Source organism: Orcinus orca, chromosome 17 (assembly GCF_937001465.1).
Source record: "Orcinus orca chromosome 17, mOrcOrc1.1, whole genome shotgun sequence".
Taxonomy (NCBI): domain Eukaryota; kingdom Metazoa; phylum Chordata; class Mammalia; order Artiodactyla; family Delphinidae; genus Orcinus; species Orcinus orca.
Genome location: NC_064575.1, coordinates 85,172,149 through 85,192,684, shown reverse-complemented (window position 1 = coordinate 85,192,684; position 20,536 = coordinate 85,172,149). Strand labels below are relative to the sequence as shown.

Sequence of the window (20,536 nt, the reverse complement as noted above, 5' to 3'; positions counted from 1 at the left end):
GACTCCCAGGGTAGGGCACCAGCGGCTAGCCGAGCTGCCCATCCCCACTGGCCCGTGCTCCCGCTGTCAGCATTTCGACAACAGGCCTGGACAGAATCGGGACGGAGCGAGGAAGCCCAGGAGGCAGGCCTGCCCTGCCACGTGGTCTTCTCCCCGGATCACCGGCAAACGGGGAGGCCAAGCTCACAGAGGCTGTGCGATGGGCCTGGGTCACCCAGCCTCACGTCCTGGGCCTGTGGGGTCCAGGTCTCTGTGTTTCCTCAGCAGCCGCTGCCTCTGAGCCACTGGAAGGACCGCCTGGATAGTGGGGGTCTCTGAGAAGCCCCAGAGAGGACTTACAGGGAAGGGTCTTGCCAGCATGAGGCTCAGCTAATGCAAGACAGCAAACACTGAGCGCCTGTCACGTGCCCGGCTCTGCCCTCAGGAGCTCACAGCCCCCCAGGCAGGCACGCGCCAACTCTCATCCCTCACTCATTCATCCGTTCACAAGCATGAGCTGAGCTCCCTTCTGCCCAGCGGGGGAGGTACCGGGCAGCCCCGGTGGCCATAAGGGAGGGCTTCCCAGAGCAGGCAGCCAAGTCTGAGCCATGCCTTGAGGGATGAGTAGGAGTTTGAGGAGGGAATGGTGCGAGTACACCTCAGGGCCTTGGGGAGGAGCTGGTCAGCAGCCTCGGCGAGGGGCTGAGGTCAGGGGGAGGAAAGGTGGGTGGCAGGCCCTGCTCTCTACAAGGAAGCCTGGCGGGGAGGCCTCAGAGGCCGTGCTTGGGAGTGTGGACTCTTAGCTCAGCTTTGCACCCCGTGCCTGGGGCTGGCAGGCTGGGTGGAGGTCCCTCTTTGCCTTGGGTGACCTCCGAAACTCCCAGGGCCATCCCTGAAGCAGCCGCTCCCCCTGAGGTTGGGTTTCCAAAGTTCCGTAAAAGCTTGCAGCCTCCCATTGTGCCCCTCTCTGAGCCTCGTTTTCCCACCCTTGAGGGGACCCAAGTACATCCCAAGCAGCCATGCCCAGAGGGAACCCTCCATTTACCATTGGTGAGCCTGAGGTCCAGAGAGGGAACGTGACCTACCTGAGGTCACACAGCAAGTGTGGCAGGGCCACAACTCCAGACCAGCTTTCTGGACCCTGAGCCCAAGTCTGGCTCGCCATCCTCTGAGCTCACCTCCCCAGTGGAGCCAGAATAGGCAGAGGCAGGACATCAGTCGTCTCCAAGGGATGGGGGAGATGGAGCCCAAGACCCGGTCCTGGCCATGGACATCAGGTCTGGCCTCCAGGGACCCGTCCTCCGTCCCACAGAGGAGATCTTCAAGGAGAGAGAGAAGGCTTGCTGGGAAGAGCAGCTGGCCCAAGTAGGGAGGGAGCTCTGCCACAAGCCCTTCTGCCGGGATGATGGGGGATGGGAGGCACCCGCTCAGCCCTGGGAGGAGGGAGGGAGGGGAGGGAGGGGACAGAGGGGGAGGTAGGGCGAGGCTGTTACAGATGAGCAACAGGTTTGGAGGGGAGGGGACTTGACCACAGTCATGGGACTGGTCTCTGTGGAGCTGGGATTTGAACCTTGGTCTCTAGGCACCTGGCACAGAGTAAGTGTCCTTCCCACCCACCCTGGGGGCTGGATCTGTGACTGAGGGGCCCAGAGAGGATGCAGAGGCCAGATCTGAGACCAAGGGAGGAAAGAAGAGGTCGGCATGGACTGAAGTTGCCACAGCCGAGGATGGTGTCATGCTGGTCCATCTCCGGCCACACACCACGTGAAGGTTTTGTGTGGCCGGGAAAAGGGACGTGGGGCCCTGGCAGACCTGGGTCTAAGTCCAGATTCACCAATCACAGCTGCGTGTCGGATGACCTACTTTGCCTCTCCGTACCTTAGTTTCCTCGTCTGTCAAATGGGGGTAAAAGTACCCACCTCAAATGTTCGTTGTGAGATGACAGGAAATAATCCACGTAGTGTTTGGCACTGTGCCTGACAGACAGGAAGCCCTCACTCCCTACATTAGTTATTATTATCATATAGTAGCAGCAGAATAGTAGTAATTAAATGGCATTTAGTGGAAATAACACCAGCAGCAGCAGCAATACAAGTAATTAATAGAAAAATGAGACAGAAAATCACAAGGACACAGAAGACTTGAACAACGTAATTAACCAAATTGATCTAATTGACGTTCCTTTCAAATGTAAATAGAACATTCACCAAGATAGATCATTTGCTGGGCCATATATCAAGTTTCAATAAATTTAAAAGGACTGAAATCAAACAGAGTACATTCTCTGCCCAGAACATCAATTACAGAACGATAGCAAACATACATCTGGAAAAATTCCAAATATTTGGAAGTTAGACAACACTCTTTTAAATACTCCATAGGTCAAAGAAGAAATCACAAAGGAAATTAGAAAATACTTTGAACTGAATGATAAGTAAAACACAATATGAAATTTTGAAAATCTGTGGGGTTCAACAAAAAACAATGCTTAGAAGAAATTTATATTTTTAATGCCTATATTAGAAAAGAAAAAAGTGTATAAGATCTAATTCCTAAACCTCCATTTTAAGAAACTATCCCCGAAAGTGCAAATTAAGCCCAAAGTAAGTAGAGGGAAGAAAATAATAAAAAGTAGAGTAAAAATCAAAGCAATTTTTTAAATGGACAAGCAGTAGAGAGTGAATAAAACCAAAAGCAGGTTATTCAAAAAGATTGATACAATGATAAGCTCCTTGATAGGCTGATCAAGAAAATAAAAAATATTCAGTAACAGCAAAGAAACAATATCACTGCACATCCTTTAATATGGAATGGTAATAAAATATGATTCCAATAAATTAGGCAATTTCGATTGAATAGACTAGCTCCTTAGAAAACACAAACTACCAAACTGACGCGAGAAGAAACAGAAAGTCTGAGAAGTCCTGTATTAAAGAAACTGGAGTCATATTTTATAAACCTTCCCACAAAGAAAACTCCAAGCCCAGATACTTTGCTGGTTAATTTTCTATCACAAGTTAAGGCAGAAGTAATACCAATTCTATCCAAATTCTCTCAGAAAATAGAGGAAGAAGAAACACTTCCAAAACGTTTTCATAAGGCCAGCACAACTCTGACACCAAAGCCAGACAAAGACATTACAACAAAACTACAGACCAATATCCTTCATGAAGATGGACTCAAAAGTCTTTAACAAAATATTAGCAAAATAAATCCAGCAATTTACAAAAAAGTCCACACATGTTCAGCAGCATGGAATTTCTCACATCCCAGTCCTTTGGGGCTTTTAATGGAGGCTTTGTTAATAGACACGATTAATGAAATCACTGGCCACTGGTGATTAAAGTCAATCTCTAGCCCCTCTCCCCTCTCTGAAAGTTGAGGAGTGAATGAAAGTTCCAACCCTCCAACCATGACTTGTTTCCCTGACAACTTGCCCCCATCCTGTGGTTACCTAAGGGCTTTCCAAAAGTGGAACCGGGCTTGTTATGAACAACAAAAGACACCTTTACTGCTCCAATCACTTAGGACAGGGTTTTAGAAGTTCTGTGCCAGATGAAAATAGAGATGAAGACCAAATATATATTTTTATTATAAATCACAATATCACAAAGAGAAAGGCTCTCAACAAAGTAGGAAGAGGAGGAAACTGACATCTATGAAAACCCTACAACTAACATACCTAGTCACAAATAAATGAACACCTTCCCGCTAAGATCAGAATAAGGCAAAGATGTCCACCCTCTCCACTTCTGGTCAACGTTGCACTGAAGTCCTAACCAGCGCAGTAAGGTAAGAAGAACGGGAACTCTGACACAGATTGCAATGGAAAATGTAAAGCCATCTTTCTTTGCAGACAACATAATTGCATACACAGAAAATCTCACAAAAGTTTTTTTTTTAAAGCTAGAACTATTAATTACTAATAATTGAATTTAGCTAGATCCCAGGATACAAAATCTACATGCAAATGTCAATTGAATTTCTATATACTAACAACAAACAATTGGAAAGTAAGGTTTAAAAACACAATGACACAGCCACATGAAAAACATAAGAGACTCAGATAAATTTAACAAAATATGTTCAAGATCTTTACCAACACTGCAAAGAGAAATTAAAGAAAACCTAAATAAATGGAGCTATATGATCATGGATAACAGGAGTCAATAATGTTAAGATGTCAATTCTCCCAAAGTTGATTTATAGATTCAGGGCAATGCCAATCAAAATCCCAACTAACTTTATTATAGAATTAAACATAATCTATAAGTTAAAAGTTTATATGGATATTTCAAAGGACCTAGAATAGCCAAAACAATCTTGAAAAAGAACAAAGTTAGAAGAATTACACTACCTGATTTCAAGATTTCCTATATAGTTATAGTCCACAAGACAGTGAGAACTGACAGAGATTAAACAAATAAATCGATGGAACAGAATAGAAACTCCAACATAAAACCACACTCATATGGTTGATTAATTTCTTTTACAGTGGTACCAAAGCAATTCAATGGGGAGTCTTTTGAACAAATGGTTCTACAACAATTGCGTATCTAGGGGGAAAAAAGAACTTTAATGCCTGTCTTTAACCTTTCACGAATATTAATTTTGAGATGGACCCAAGACCTAAATATAAAAAAACGAAAACACTTCTAGAAGAAAACACAGGAGACAATCTCGCCAACCTTGGGGTAGGTAAATATTTCTTAGGACCCAGAAAGCACTTATCACAAAAAGAAAAAAAGAAATAGATTAATTAGATTTCATCTAAATTAAAGCTTCTGCTCATCAGACAATACTGTGAGGAAAGTGAAAAAAGGGAAACCACAGACATGGAGAAAATATTCACAAGACGTATATCTGACAAGGGACTGTATTCAGAACAAATGAAGAACTCTTACAAAATCAGGGAGAAAAAGACAAACAGACCAATTGCAAAAGTGAATCAAAGATTTAAATAGGTATGTCACAAAGGAAGGCATATGAAAGACCAAAAGCCAAAGAAACAACAGTCAACATCTTGAATCCTCAGTGAAATGTCAATTAAAACCCGGGGAGCTGCCACTACCCACCCAGGACAGAGCTCAAAGGAAAGAGAAAGACTCGACCAAATGCTGGCGGGGAAACTCACACTGCTGGTGGGATGGTGAAACCTCCTTGGAAAATCGACATTGTCTTATACAGTTATGACTCACCAGTTCCACTTTTAGGTGTTAACCCCAGGGGCATGAAACATTCGTACACAAAATTACACATACAGGCATGTTCCCGGCAGCCTTACTCATAAGAGCCTCAAACTGGAAACAACCTGTACTAGGCAGACTCATTCCCTCCCAAAGATCCACCTGAGGAAACTAGAGAAAGAAGAGCGAGTTAAACTGAAACCAAGAGTGAGTGAAACTGAATTGGGAGGTTGGGATTGACATATATACACATATGTATGAAATAGCTAACTAATAAGCACCTGCTGTATAAAAAAATAATTAATTAAATTAAATTTTTAAAAAAACTGAAACCAAGCAGCAGAAATGAAATAATAAAATTCAGAGCAGAAATAGAGAAGTGAACTTGAGAATGCATGCAAAAATGTGGACGAGGACTTCCCTGGCGGCACAGTGGTTAAGAATCCGCCTGCTGTTCTGTGCCCAGAACTCGGAGGACATGCGGTGGAGGTGGGCGAGCATCACCTCCTGGCCTGTGGCCAGAGGGTGGACAAGGCCAAGACCCGCATCCTCCCGTGGGTGGACAACGTCTTGTCACGGATGGTTTTCTTCTTCCACTACAACTCCTGAGTGTGACCCCCCGCGGCCCCCGGAGCCCGCCAGAAACGGGGTCTGAGAATTCCAGAACTTCCAGGACCTTGAAGCCCACCTCCCCACTCCCCCACCACCCTGGGCTCCTACTCCATCGTTCCCACCTAAGGCTTCATGGGCTTCCGTAAGGACCCCCTCCCTCCACCGCCCCCCTTAAAGAAAACCCTGGGCTCTCACTCCGGGGGGAATTGGAAGTCTGGGTGACTGCCCATCACAGCCTGTGATGACGGTCCCCTGACTCTACACCCCGCACCAGGGGCTTCCACCCTGGTAACTCTGAGGGGCTATGCAGCCTGTGAGACCACCGCATACTTGAGGCCTTTGGGCCTGGGGTGGCCACACCTCACGAGAAGCTGAACACTGAGCTTCCTACAGGCACCTCCTGATGCTTAACCATCATCGACGTATTCGCATTGCTAAACAGAATCACCGGTTCCCGCGTCAAAAAAACACCCAGCTACGTGGCCCCAGAGCTGGAGGCCTCTGCTGAGCCCCCTTGAGCGGAGGCCCCGCTGCCACATGTGACTGCGGCTCTCCTGCGCCTCTGGTGTTCCCACTCCCTGACCCCGCCCCCTTGCCCCACCACCTGACCCCTTGCCAGGACGAAACCCTGAAGCAGAGCTTCCTCATGGCCATCCTCATGCTGGTGGGGGCTGTCAGCCACAACGAGGGCGCCCAAAGCTACGCGCTCTCCCAGGTCTCTGAGCTCTTCGAGTGTCTGATGGTGAGTGCAAGGTCCTGGGGCAGAGGAAGGGCTTCCCGGGACAGAGGGGGCACCTCCCTCAGAGCAGCAACATTCATGAGAGGCACCCACTGGAAAAGGTTGGGCTGATTGGATTTCTAGAGCGTGTACAAGCCCCTCAGGCTTTCACACCTGGAAGCACATCCATGGCCCCCACATGACTTGGTTCCTACAGGGACCCTGAGCTGGCCAGTTACATCCACTGCACAGCTGATGTGGCTGAGACCCAGAAAGGCCAGCGCCGTCCATTCTGCTAATACTGACCTAGCTCACACCACTAGTTACTAGAGATTCTGGCCTCACAGAACCCCTGGAGTAGTGGAGGAAACACACAAGTGATGGACGATTATATAGTGATAATAAAAATTATAACGGTTCTCATTTACTGAGCCCCTGCTGGGACTCAGACACTCTGCTTCTCATTCCTTGCCTCATGTGTAACACAAGGGCAACAACATCATGTTTTCTGTGAATAAAAGAAGCTCAGAGCAGTTTGGAGACTTGCCCAAGGTCATGCAACTCGTATGGGGGTAGCCAGGATTCAGACATGACTTGTCTATTCTAAAGTCTATGCTCTAGTTGTCTAAGTGGGGGCTAGGCCACAGAGACCCACCTGGGTAGGTGAGGGTCTAGAGCATAATCCTGGGGGTTACAGGGGTGCGGGGCACCAAGGTCTTTAGGCAGGGTTGAGACTTGGTGGCGGAAGTGACATAGGCCCAGGTGTGAGTGACTCAGCCTTCACCTGGGATTTCCAGCTTCTGATGGAGAAGGAGCCCCAGGACACGCTGTGCGCGTCGACTCGCCAGCAGGCCATCCACATCATCTCCAGCCTCTGGTAGGCTCCCCAACCCCACACAGGACCTTGCTCAGCGTCAAACAGCACCTCACAGCTCAGGCTTGGTACCAGCAGGACAGTGAGCGGGGAGACATCAGACAGCAACGCCCTACTGGGCAGGGCTAGGGACCTGAGCCAGTGCAGGCCACAGTAGGTGGGAGGTGGGCAGCTTATGGAGGCCAGAGCCACTGGGGCACAGCCACTCCCCAGAGTGAGCTGACCCACCCAGACACTCAAGGTCAGAGCAGTCATTCATGGTAAGACCCCAGATTCTATGGGCACTTGAAAAGGTGTTTTTTTCTGTTATCAGGTGTAGGACTTGCTATGTACCTGTAAGGTTTACTTTACTGATTGTGTTGTTTAGGTCTTCTACCTCCTCGCTTAATTTGTGTCCATTTGATCTGCCTTGTCCTGAGAATGGTGTGTTAAAGTCTCCTATTGTTAATGTGTTTCTATCTATGTATCCTTCCATCTCCTGTAGTTTTTACTTCATAAGGTTTTTACTTCATAAGGTTCATAATGTTATTTGGTGCCCATATTCATAAGTGTTATATCTTCTTTATGAATTGTGACTTTCAGCGTTAAAAAGTGCCCTGCCTTGTCACAGTTAATGCTTTGAGGGCTTGAATTTTCCTAGCAGCATCACTGCCTCTGCTCTCCTATTTTTTCCCATTTGCCCAGTATGGGTTTGCCCATGCTTTTATTTTAACCTTTCAGAATCCATTTGCTTTAGGTATCATCCTATATATAGCATAAAGTTTGGTCTTGATCTGTAATCCAAATTGAAACTCTTTTTATTTTAATAGGTGAGTTAAGTCCATTCACATTTATTGATATGACGGCTATGCTGAATCTCAACTCTGTCATCATATTTTGTAATTGCACGTGTTTTATTTGCTGTTTTTTTTTTCTATGAGATGTGTATTCTTTGAGCTTTAGTAGTCTTTTTAATTTAGGAAGGGTTGTATTTTTGTTCTAGTTGCTATGTTTGTACTCCTAACCTATTTTAATGCCCTTAGTCCCTTGTTTTCGTATTTAACCTTTTAATATCTGGTTTACCCATTTTTATTGACATCCTTAAACTCCCATCCACTACCCATATAACAACCAGTGAGATTATTCGTCCCTTCTCCTTCTGTTTCCATTTGCACACTTCAAAATTTGCAGTGTAGTCATCCACCTTCCTCCTTACATTTGTTTTTAGTGAGTACACACACTCACCCTAGGTCCCTTTGCCAAAGATTTCTAGTCATCTCTTAGCTTGACAAATCTCGTCCTCTGAGATTCCTCAAGAAGGTTCATGGATTCAGAACACCCTAGGTTCTTTTATGAAGGGCAGCTAGGCTGGATATAAAGTCCTTGGTTCACACTTGCTTTTATTAAGTTTTTTTATTGTTTGTCTTTTGTTTTGTTTTTGGCCATGCCATGCTCCGTGTGGGATCCTACTTCCCAGACCAGGGATTAAACCCGTGTCCCCTGCATTGGGAGCACAGAGTGTTAACCACTGGACTGCCAGGGAAGTCTCTAAGTATTTTTTTAATGCTGCTCAATTGTTGCCTTGCTTTGTTTTTGAAAAGTCTGATAAAAAAAAATTTTTTTTTTTTGCCTTTGTAAGTTATTTGATCTTTTTCTCTGGAGACCTTGGAACTTTTTTCTTTATCTTTGAAATATAACAATTTTACTAAGAAATGTCTCAGACTTGATCATTCTGTGTTAATTTTCCCAGGTACCCAATGAGTCTTTTGAATATGTAGATTTAAGTCTTTTGTTGTTATTGTTTCTGGAAAGTTCTCTAGGTTGTAATTTTTTTCTTCCAGTTTTATTGAGACATAATTGGACATACAGCCCTGGATAAGTCTAAGGTGTACAGCATAATGATTTGACTTACATAGATCATGAAATGATGACCACAGTAAGTTCAGTGAGCATTCACCATGGCATAGAGATACAAAAGAAAAGAAAAAGAAATTCTTTTCCTTGTGATGAGAACTCAGGATTCACTCTCTTAACAAGTTTCATATATAACACGCAGCAGTGTTCATTCTATTAATCATGGTGTACATTACATCCCTAGTACTTCTTTATCTTATGACTGAAAGTTTATACCTTTTGACCACCTCCATCTAATTCCCCCTCCCCCAACCCCTACCTCTGGTAGCCACAAATCTGGTCTCTCTTTCTATGAGTTTGTTTGTTTTGAAGTATAATTGACCTGCAACACTGTGTTAGTTCCTGGTACACAACATAGTGATTCTATATTTCTATACATTTCAAAATGATCACCATGATAAGTCTAGTTACCATCTGTCACCACACAAAAATATTACATTATTATTGACTATATTCCCAACGCTGTAGGTTTCATCCCTGTGATTTATTTATTTTGTAACTGGATGTTTGTACCTCTTTATCTCCCTCACCTATTTCTCTCTTGGTTATAATTTTAAATAGTAGTTCTGTTCCATTGTTGTTTTTCTTCTTCAGAGACTCCAGTAATTCAAATGCTAGTCTTTCCTTGCCTGTCTTCCATTTCTCCTACTTTCTCTGTGACCCTTTTTACTTCTCTTAAATTCATCTTTATTCTCTTGGTGGTCTTTCTACTTTTCCTCAATGCCCCTTTCTAATTTTCATTTGAGCCTTCTCTCTCTTGAGCACCTTGAATTCTTTTTTTCACTTCTGAATTCAGTCAACTCTCTTTTCCTTTCTTATTAGAGGCTTTTTTTTTTTTGGTCCTTTTTGAATTCATAATTCAAGGTGGTTTTTCATATCTTTAAAGGCTTGCTTGAGTATATTGGTCTGCATGTGGGGTGTTGTCTTACACTTTTATCTGAATCATGGTTGTTTTTCAGGGGAGGAATTTTCTCATTGGATGTGTGCTTTTTTTTGTGGTACGTGGCCCTCTCACTGTTGTGGCCTCTCCCGTTGTGGAGCACAGGCTCCAGACGCGCAGGCTCAGCGGCCATGGCTCACGGGCCCAGCAGCTCCACGGCATGTGGGATCTTCCCAGACTGGGGCACGAACCCGTGTCCACTGCATCGGCAGGCGGACTCTCAACCACTGAGCCACCAGGGAAGCCCTGGATGTGTGCTTTTGTTTTCCAGGGGTTTTTGCAGTAACTCTATGGGTCTATTAATTTTTCTCCTGTTTATATGCAACACTTAGACTGTTTTGTAGAATTTCAAGTTCAATGGCACCCTCTTCTGTCAGTATACCAAAGTCCAGGTAACTTAGCAGATTTTTAGTTTTGGTGGTAGGTGAAAGGATTATGTATCCTCCAGTATGGGGTGTCCTTTTTCTCTTGTAGGACCTTAAATTTTTCCTTTTTGTGCCATTACCTTTCACCAACCAATTTCAAAGGGTACTTCTTTCTTTTTTGCCCTTTTTTTCTCCCCAAAGCTGTGTGTGTTGAATGCCGCCCTTCAAATGAATATTCTTTTCAGTCCCTTTCTTGTGGTCAGTGCTCTGGTTTCGTTTGTGTCTTTCTTCTTTATTGTTTCATATTTTCAGACTTAAGATGGACTTTGTCTTCCTGAAGGTGATTTAGATCAATTCTGAGCCCTGTTGCCAGGTCCTGTCTCCTCCCCTCTCCATAGTTTCTCTCATCCTCCTTTTATCTGCCACAGAGCCTCATGGTGGAACAGGGGTGGGGTGGGAGTGTGAGAGACTGCAGGCCGGGGCTGGCAGAGCTCTCTTCTGCTTATACTGTGTTGAAGTCTGGGTGTTCTCTGAGGTCACATTGTGTGGTTTAATTTTCTCTTCTTCCTGCTGTGTTGTTTTTCAAGGAAATTTTGAGAGGTGGGGGGGGGGTGGGTACCCAGGCAGCCACCGTTGTCCTCAGCTGCCCAGGTCTATAGTTCAGTTTTATCTGTATTGGAATTTATACCTTATTTCCTCAGTTCTAAGAAGCACATTTTTCACACATCAAGTGGGAGCACATTTTACATTGATGGTGCCTTACACCTGGAATGATGTAGGGTTCTCAGTCCCCCGGGGGCACTCTCATCCTGAGACCGCTTCAAGTTTAAAAGTCTCTGCTGGAGGGTGTTTGGTGGGGGGCACAAGGGTGGTGCGATTCAGACCCCAAAGTGGGTTTTGTGGTTTGGATTCTCGGGAGCGCCATCCTCCTTCCCCACAGTGTGCTCAGTGAGCACCGGTTTTCTCGCTGTTCTTTCTGCAAGCCAGGGGTTTTATTTCCTTTTGTTTTGCTTTATCACATTGACACTGTACACACAGCCCTTGGGGTCCAACCTTTTTGGTGGGGCCCCTATTAGACTCCCATCTTGGATACCTTTTCTTTCTTAGTAGTGCGTGAGATAATGGTGGCGTGTCCTAAAATATAAACAGAATGGTGTGATATGAGCCCTTCCAGTATTCTTTCGTTATCTGGCTTTTTCCCTCAACATCTTGTGCTTAAGCCTCCTCCCGATATGTTCCATATAGCTGGAGTTCATTCATTTTGGTGGCTGTGTAGGATCCCATCCTATGAACACCAGGTACCCTTCTTACTATGGATGGACATTTGGGTTTAGGTCTGTGGCTAACGCTGCTGTGAGTTTGGTCATACATGTGCTCTGAGGCACATCTGCATTCAATTTCCATAGTGTAGGCGTGGCACCAACACTAACATATGATGCAAAATGTTTCTAAAGTACTTAAACCACCTGAAGAGTTCCTGTTGCTCTACCTCTTCACGAACACTTAACATCAACTTTCTAGTCAACCATCAAAATTTTAGCCAATCTTGTGGGTAGTATTAATCATATTTCCATGTTAATTTTCACTTTGCTGATTAAATAAGGAGGTTGTACATCTTTTCATGCCCTTTTTGGCCATTGGAACGGCGTCTTTGGTGATGCCTGTTCAGGTATCCTGCACATTTTTCTGTTGGGTCGTCCCTCTTTTTCTTATCGATTTCTAGGAATTCTTTATGTACAGTAATCTGGATACAAGGTCTCAGCTGATTCTATGTTAAATATCTTCTTCCACTTTGCAGCTTTCCTTTCGCTCCCTTACTAGGTCCTTTGATGAAAAGGAGTTCCAAGTTCCATCATTCATTCTCAGACATTACCTTATGAAAATCCTAGAGTTTGCCTATCTCATTCAGCCCTCCAACCACCCACATCATGGAGGTGCTAATCGGGCTCCAGTTTCTTCTAAACGTCCAGCATCCTTTCTCGAGTTCCCCACCCTGTTCCTGCAGCTCTGGGTGCTTGCTCCCTGCAGTCAAGTGTTGTGTGCTGAGGGACTTCCCTGGTGGTGCAGTGGTTAAGAAGTCGCCTGCCAATGCAGGAGACATGGGTTCGAGCCCTGGTCCGGGAAGATCCCACATGCTGCAGAGCAACTAAGCCCACATGCCACAACTACTGAGCCCACGAGCCACAACTAGAGAAAGCCCGCACGCAGCAACAAAGACCCAATGCAACCAGAGATAAATATAAAATGATAAATACATTTTTTTTAAAAAAAGAGCTGTGTGCTAGGGAGCTGCCTTTGGGCTCTCCCTGCTCGGCACTGCTCTGCTTGTCTGTGCCTAGGCCAACACCCAAGGTTCTCATTCCTACAACTTTATATTAATTCACCTCCCCTGATCCAGAAAGGCCTCCCCCTCCTCCTTCCGCAAGACTGTCTTGGCCATTCTTGGCCCTTTGCATTTCTACATAACTTTTAGAATCATTGCCCAGCTTCCTTGTTTTCTCTTTTTCCTCTTTCACCCTTGGGCAACTGCTTTTACTGCCCTGGCCCTCAAAGCTGGACTAGGAATAATCCTGGCTTTGTCACACTCGTCCATCACGGCTCTATGCATGGCCTGCTTTAATTTAGTTCTTTACTTAGAGCAAGGATTCTCCTCAGTAATTGAATGCACACTTGTGAAGCTGTCACCCGTACAAAAGCCAGGGCCCTAGTTATGAACTACATCTAAGGACAGGGCTGCCCACCGTCACTGCTTCCATCCCCCCGGCTCATCCACTCTCATTTTTTTGCTTTCTTTTTATATAGTGAGATTGCATCTAAACATATTCTTAAAAACATTTTATTTGTAGTTTCAATAATTTTATATAAAGAGTATCATGCTGCCTGTAGTCTTTGGAGACCTTTTTCCACCACCCTGATATTAATGTAGATTTTTCCATCTTGATTGTCTATTCTAATCTAAATCTAGTAACACCCGTTTTCCTTCCTTTAGTATTGCATTGTATGTCTCTTTCCATTTTTTTAAATAGACTTTTCTTTTTTTGGAGCTGTTTTAGGTTTGCAGAAAAATTAAGCAGAAAGTGCAAAGTTCCATGTACTTCCCTCCTCTGCCAGGCTCCTTTCTTGGTAACATCTTGCCTTAGTGTGGTATGTTTGCTACAATTGATGAGCCAATATTGATATATTATTATTAACTAAAGTCTATAGTTTACATTACAGTTTGCTCTTGGGGGTGTACATGCTAGGGATTTGGACAAATGTACAGTGAGTGACAAGCATTCACTATTACAGCATCATACAGGTTAGTTTCACTGCCCCCCAACCCCCTGTGTGCTGCCTATTCATCCCTCCCTCCCACTAAACCCCTGGCAACCACTGATCTTTTGACTGTCTACATGGTTTTCCCTTTTTCAGAATGTCACAGAGCTGGAATCATACCATACGTAGCCTTTTCAGGTTGGCTTCTGTCACTTTCTGACATGCTTTCAGGTTCCTCTGTGTCTTCATGGCAACCACTCTCACTCCTAGGAACTCTTTCTCTGTCTTATTTCTTTTTTTGGGGGAGGGGTGGTGGGGTGAAATGATCACCACAGTAAGTTTAGTTAACAGTCATCATCATTCATAGTTACAGATATTTTGTCCTTGTGGTGAGCTATTCTCTTAGCAAGTTGCAAATATACCATACAGCGTTAACAGCTACGGTCGCGGTGCGTACATTACGTCCCCGGGACTTAACTTATTTTATACCTGGAAGTCTGTACCTTTTGACCCTCTTCACCATTTTGCTTACCTCTGCCTGCTCACCTCTAGCAACCACCAGCATGTTCTCCGTAGATATGAGCTGAGTCTTTGTTTGTTTGCTTTGGGTTTTGTTTTCATTTTGGATTCCACATGTAAGCAAGATCATGTGGTATTTATCTTCCTCTGTCTGACCTATTCCACTAAACCTAATGCCCTCAAGGTCCATCGATGTTGTCTCAAATGGCACGATTTCCTTCTTTCTTATGGCTGGATAATATTTCATTATATATATATGCTACATCTTCTTTATCCATTCATGTGCTGATGGGCAATGAGGTTGTTTCCATATCTTGGCAATTGTAAATAATGCTGCTATGAATGTGGGGGTGCATGTATCTCTTCAAGTTAGTGTTTTCGCATTTTTCAGATAAATTTCCAGAAGAGGGATTGCTGGATCACGTGGTGGTTCACTTTTTAGTATTTTGATGAATCTTCATACCGTTCTCCATACTGGCTGCACCAATTTACATTCCCGCCAACAGTGTACAAGGGTTCCCTTTTCTCCACATCCTTCTCAACACTTGTTAGTTCTTGTCATTTTGACAATAGGTGTGAGATGATGCCTCATTGTGGTTTTGACTTGCATTTTCCTCATGGTGAGTGATGTTGAGCATCTTTTCACGTACCTGTTGGCCACCTGTGTGTCTTCCTTAGAAAAATGTCTATTCAGATCCTCTGCCCATTTCTTAATCGGATTGTGTGGGGAGTTTTTGTTTGTTTGTTTTTGCTATTGAGTTGTGTGTGCTTCAAGTATTTTGAATATTAACCCCTTTTCATAAATATGATGTGCAAATCTTCTCTCCCATTCACTCGGTCGCCTTTTCATTTTGTAGATGGTTTCCTTTGCTGTGCAGAAGCGTTTTAGTTTGATGTTGTCTCGCTTTGTTGATTTTTGCTTTTGCTGCCTTTGCTTTCGGCGTCAGATCCAAAAGAATGATTGCCAAGACTGACGTCAAGGAGCTACCGCCTAGGTTTTCTTCTAGGAGTTTTATGGTTTCAGGTCTTATATTCAAGTCTTTAATCCATTTCGAGTTAATTTTTGTGTGTGCTGTAAGATAGAGGTCCAGTTGCATTCTTTCGTACGTGGCTGCCCAGTTTTCCCAGCACCATTTGTTGAAGAGACTGTCCTTTCCCCATTGCATGTTCTTGGCTCCTTTGTTGTAAATCAATTGACCAGGTCTGCGTGGGCTTATTCCTGGGCTGGGAACACTTTCCTGACTTGGCTCCCGGAGCCCACCCTCACCTGGCTCCTCCCCCACAAGCCCAGCCGCTCCTGCACAGCCTCCTGGCTGCTTCCTCCTGTGCCCCTGGCTTCTTAACGCAGGGGCCACAGGGCTGAGCCTCAGGCCCCATCTTCACTTACACTCCCTGCCCTGGTGGCCACTTCCAGCCCCCTGGTTTAAATATCACCTAAGCCCAGGCACCTCCCGAATGTTCGCCCTGGCCGGATGCACGGGGATGTCTAATGGGCGTCCACTTGCCACGTCCAGGCCACCCCCTGACCCTGCCCTGCACCTGTTCGTCTTGCCAGCTCCTGTGTCAGACGTGGCGATTCATCCTCCAGCTTCAGGCCAAAGCTCTCGGTGTCGCCTTGGCTCTCTTCTCCACCCCTCAGCCCATCCCCTGGGAAGTCCTGCGGTCCACCTGCCTCCATCTCCCCCAGCCGCCGACACCACCACCCTAGTTAGGACATAACGAGCTCTCACTGCGCATCCTGGCCCGTTTCCAGCCCCTCCGTCCCAGCAGCCAGAGTGGCCCTTTAAAACTAGGTCGGATCACGTCTCTTCTCCGCTCCAAACATTCCAGTGGCCCCCATGTCAAAACCTTTACGGCACCCAACAAGTCGTGACGCTGCCCCACGACCTCACTGTCCTCGTGCCCTCCGCTGCTCAGGCCACGCCGCCCACACTGGCCCTGAACACACCACGCAGGCCACCATCTCAGAGCTGCAGCCTCTCCCATTGCTCTCAGGTCTCCGCAGGCACCCCCCTTCTTAGCGGAGGCCTCCCGACTGCCCTGCTTACAGTCGAGGACGCATCCTCCTGCCGTGCCCCCTCCTGCCGTGCCCCCTCCTGCCGTGCCCCCTCCTGCCGTGCCCCCTCCCGCCGTGCTTTACGCACGTGGGGTAGTGTCTGACGCACCATTGTTTGCTGCCCAAGTCAAACCCTAGGGGGGTCACGCCCAGGATTCTTACTGGTTCTGTCTCTGCCCAGTACCCTGGGACGTTGCCTGACCGTGACGGTGTCCAGTACAGAGGTGCCAGCTGAGTGACAGACACCCACAGGGAGTAGAATAGAAGCCTTGGCCCTCTGTGCACCCTCGCTCCTGGGGAGCCGTCTCACCTAAGCCCCTCGAGGCAGCTTTGCCCTCGAGAGGTGAAGTGACTTGGCCAAGGTCACCCAGCCAGCACGGGGCAGAGCAGGGATTTGAGTCCAGGCCCTTCTCACTGCAAAGATGCCACTTCTAGGTGGGTGGTGACCTCACTCTGGAATCTCCCAGAGTCCTCTGAGCCCATTCAGCCAGGGTCAGACGGGACTGGTGTGGCCTCCCCAGTGCTCAAGGGCAGCCCCCCTGGGGTGTCTCTGAAAGCTGGGGGTTGCAGCTCATCAAACCCCCCAACTATGCCCTCCCCGCCCACACCCCATCATTCCAGGGTCCCTCCTGCCCCTCCAGCCCCTTCCACCCAGCACTCAGGCCCAAAGATACCTAGCAAAGAAAACAAGAGGGCCGTCATGGTCACTGACACTGGAGAGCCCCGGTGCCCCCTGCCTCCCCCAGTCTTGCAGGGCCATGCTTCCCCCCGACCAGGCAGAAAGGCCATGGGACTAGGCAGGCCTGACCTGCACCATCTCCCCGTTACGAGGCAGGGCCCTGATCAGAGCACATCCTGTCTCCAGTCCTCAGTTTCCTCATGTGCAAAATGGGCACAAGGACACTGAAAAGCTCTGCACACACCAGTGATGGCCCCTAAGTTGACCCAGGTTGGTGCCAGGGGAGCTGGACCCCAGGAAACCCAGGCTTAGGAGGAAGCAGCCACGGCAGGCTTCCAGGAGGAAGTGACTGTAGGGCGAGCCCTAAAGGCTGAGCGGGAATAGGCCAGGTGAGGAGGCCAGAGGCAGGAGAGGAGGCTTCCTCTGAGCCACACAGAATGTCTGTGCGTTGCTGAGCTAGAGCCCACAGAACGGCAGGGATGCCTGCCCAGCCACCACTCGGCCCCGCAGGCAGACGCCCTCTGGGTTCCCTTGCACAGGGCGCCGGACCCTGGCACGTTTTCGCTCTGATGCGCTGGACCGTTGTCAGCCTCCCCCCACCCCCCTCCTGACCAGTGTGGACTGGCCCCTTGTGGGAGGGTCGTGGCCCGGGCTGGCGGGCTTGCCTTCCTCTGCACTGCGGCGTATCTGGAGAAATCCATTAAGCGAGCCTTTAAAGGCCACGGGGCGACCTCTTTTCATTTGTTGGTATCATGATGAGCTTCACACGAGATGTCAGTTTTAACAGCTCTCCCCAAGACACTCACTGAAAAAAACTGTCACTTCTCTCATATTGCCTCTGAATTCGAATGTGCACCAAGTTCCTTTTTTATTCAAATCAACCATGCAAAATGCATGAATCTTCCCTAATAAGCTGTTAAAAAGTTCTCCTTCCAGAAACAGGAGGGTTAGGAGAAAGCTATGATGAACTGCCTGGTCCATCAGCTTCCCTCCCCCGCCCCATGAGGTCCAGCCTCCCCTTCTCCCCCTTACCACCCCCCCACTGCCCTCCACCCCTAAGTCAGGTCAGACCTCGCCTGTGCTCAGAACCCTCCCTGCTTCCTCCCCCTTTAACTCTGAGAAGGGCCCAACCCTTCCAGTGGCCCACTGGTCCTTCCTCATCTGGTTGCCTGTCTCCTCCGGGACCTCAGTTCCTGCCACAAGCCCCCACCATCCATGCACACCCTCTGCTCCAGCCTCAGCATCTTCCTGCCGTTCCTCAAACCCAGCACACTCCTGCCTCAGGACCTTTGCAGCTGCTGCGCCCTCTTCCTGGGGTGCTCTTCCCCCAGTAGCCTCACCTCCTGTGGTCTCTCAACCATCTTCTCTAAAACAGCAGCCCTCCTCCCTCCCTGCTGTGTTCTCCCCCAGCCCATCCCAGCTACAGCTGTCATCTGTGCCCCATATAATGGGGGCTCCGGGGAGCAGGGACATATGTCTGTCTCACACAGGGCTCCCCCAGAGAACAGGATGGCTGTCACCTCACGGGGAGCACCAGGGGGCCTTCTGCTCAGGCTCAGCTGTGTCAAGATGCGCCAGCAGCCTCAGCCCTCCCCACTCCCACCTCGCAGGTCCTGGCTTTTCTCTGGGCGGGTCCTCCCGGAAGAGAAGGGCGAGGCCCCAGCAACCACAGGACAGACTCCCATCCTGGGCATGTCTATTGGCTCTAATTGGCCCAGCTTAGTTCACAGGCCCACCCCTGAAACAACTGCCTTGGCCAGGGGCATGTGGGGCTCTGACTGACCAGGTCTGTCTCCCCCACCTTCCCTGGAGCTGGGATGGGACCTGGGCCCCTTGCCCAGAGGACAACGGCAATGCGGATACCACCCCAAGGGGCCCGAGAGCACAGCAGGCCAATCGGCAGTGATGTCCGCCAGCCATCAAGGACAGCGACGAGGTCAGCAGCCGCTCCCGGGCCTCAGAGGGCAGCACCACCCAGGGGCATCACTGTGGCCCCAGGTCTGACACTAGGTGGATGTGGTGGTACCAACAAGGGGGATGGGGGCCAAAGAGGGATCTGGGCACTCACTACAGAGAGGCCCACTGTCTTGTGGGTGCCCCCGGCAGCGTGAGGGTGGCACGGGACACCTGTGGCAGCCACATAAGTCTCAAGGCAGAGTCAGATCAGTCCTGGGCCTCTGAGGTTCATGACGTCCTGCTGAGCTGTGCCGGGCCCTGGAAGCAACAGGTGAGGGTCTGGCAGGCCTTCCTGCCAGGGAAGGAGCAAGCATGGACGGCCCTGCCTTGGGACTCTCCCTTTCCTTTGCATCTCTGATGAACAAAACCCCTTCTTTTAGAGACGTTTCCCGCTTTGGTTGGTTCTCAGCAAGGTCCTCCTCCAGGCAATGTCCACCCTGCCCCACAAAGGACTTCCCATTCCTATTGTTTCATCCATTATGGGCTGAATCTCTTTAACTCTAATGGGGTATCTCATTTCTCTTCATTTCAAAGACACTCCCTTCATCCACTTATAAGTATAATCCAACATATTTTCCTTCTTGCCCTGGCTGCCAGGAAGCTCACATAAAATTAATGTTCAGTCATCTCTCGCTGTGGCACGGGGGTACTTCCTTTTGTTTCTCACTTCCTGATTAGTCCTCTTTTCGACTTAAAGCTTTAAGTTTAATTTAAAGCTCTTTTATTTAAAACACTGTTCGTAGTCCTGGGTTTTGGCAGTCGACAAGGAACAAATAAGCAGTTAATAATGATATGCTGTTTGGGGCCTGGATCTGAGATCTAAGATCTCCTCCTAACCCCACTGTGAGCACTCTGAGCTGGTCTCTCCATCTCATGGTCTTGGTTTCTTCTTCTGTGCGATGGGGTTGGTCCCTCCCCAGGTGTTGTGCGGGTCAGGCGCCGCAGAGGACTGGGTAGCCGCTATGCTAGGGTGACCCTATGCAAGTGACCAACACTTGGGGCCTCAGTTAAGGGTTAGATCATGACCCCAGCCCAAACGTCTTCTGTTCGATTTGCCCAGTTGGGGTGCCGTGGTCTCAGGCCCAAGGACCTCCTGATTCCTCGGACCCATGGGGGTTGTGACTTCCCAGGGGTTGAGCAGGGACTCCTGAGCAGGAAGGGACAGATGGGAAGGTTGGTGCTCTGCCCCGGTCTGGAGTCCCCACGGCCCTGCTCGGACCTGCCTCCTTCCCTGGCCCCTGGCCTCAGCCTCGGTCCCCCTCCCACTCTGTGCTCCCCACAGCTCTTGGTCGAAAAGAGGAGGGAAAGGACTAACGGCTTATGTACTCTTTGGCCCACACTTGCTAAGCGTCCTGTGTGTCCCGCTCTCGTTATTTAATGAATACGGATGGCGTTTGCTGTGTCACAGACCGTGCTCAGTCACCAGAGAGCCATCCTTGCACTCAGGAGCTCAGCCCCATGGAAATGCAGGTGGGGTCAAGTGACAGCCCGGTGATGCATGACA

At 48.0% G+C, this 20,536-nt stretch overlaps 1 protein-coding gene across 1 annotated transcript in view; it reads left to right on the top strand.

Annotated features, from left to right (window-relative positions):
• The window catches only part of LOC101274978 (maestro heat-like repeat family member 5), a 39,860-nt gene that overhangs the window by 9,446 nt on the left and 9,878 nt on the right, over positions 1 to 20,536 (top strand). The window contains 5 exon segments of the mRNA XM_033419936.2: positions 1,292 to 1,344; positions 5,632 to 5,668; positions 5,671 to 5,774; positions 6,397 to 6,519; positions 7,293 to 7,372. Of these exon segments, the coding sequence (XP_033275827.1) occupies positions 1,292 to 1,344; positions 5,632 to 5,668; positions 5,671 to 5,774; positions 6,397 to 6,519; positions 7,293 to 7,372 (397 nt within the window).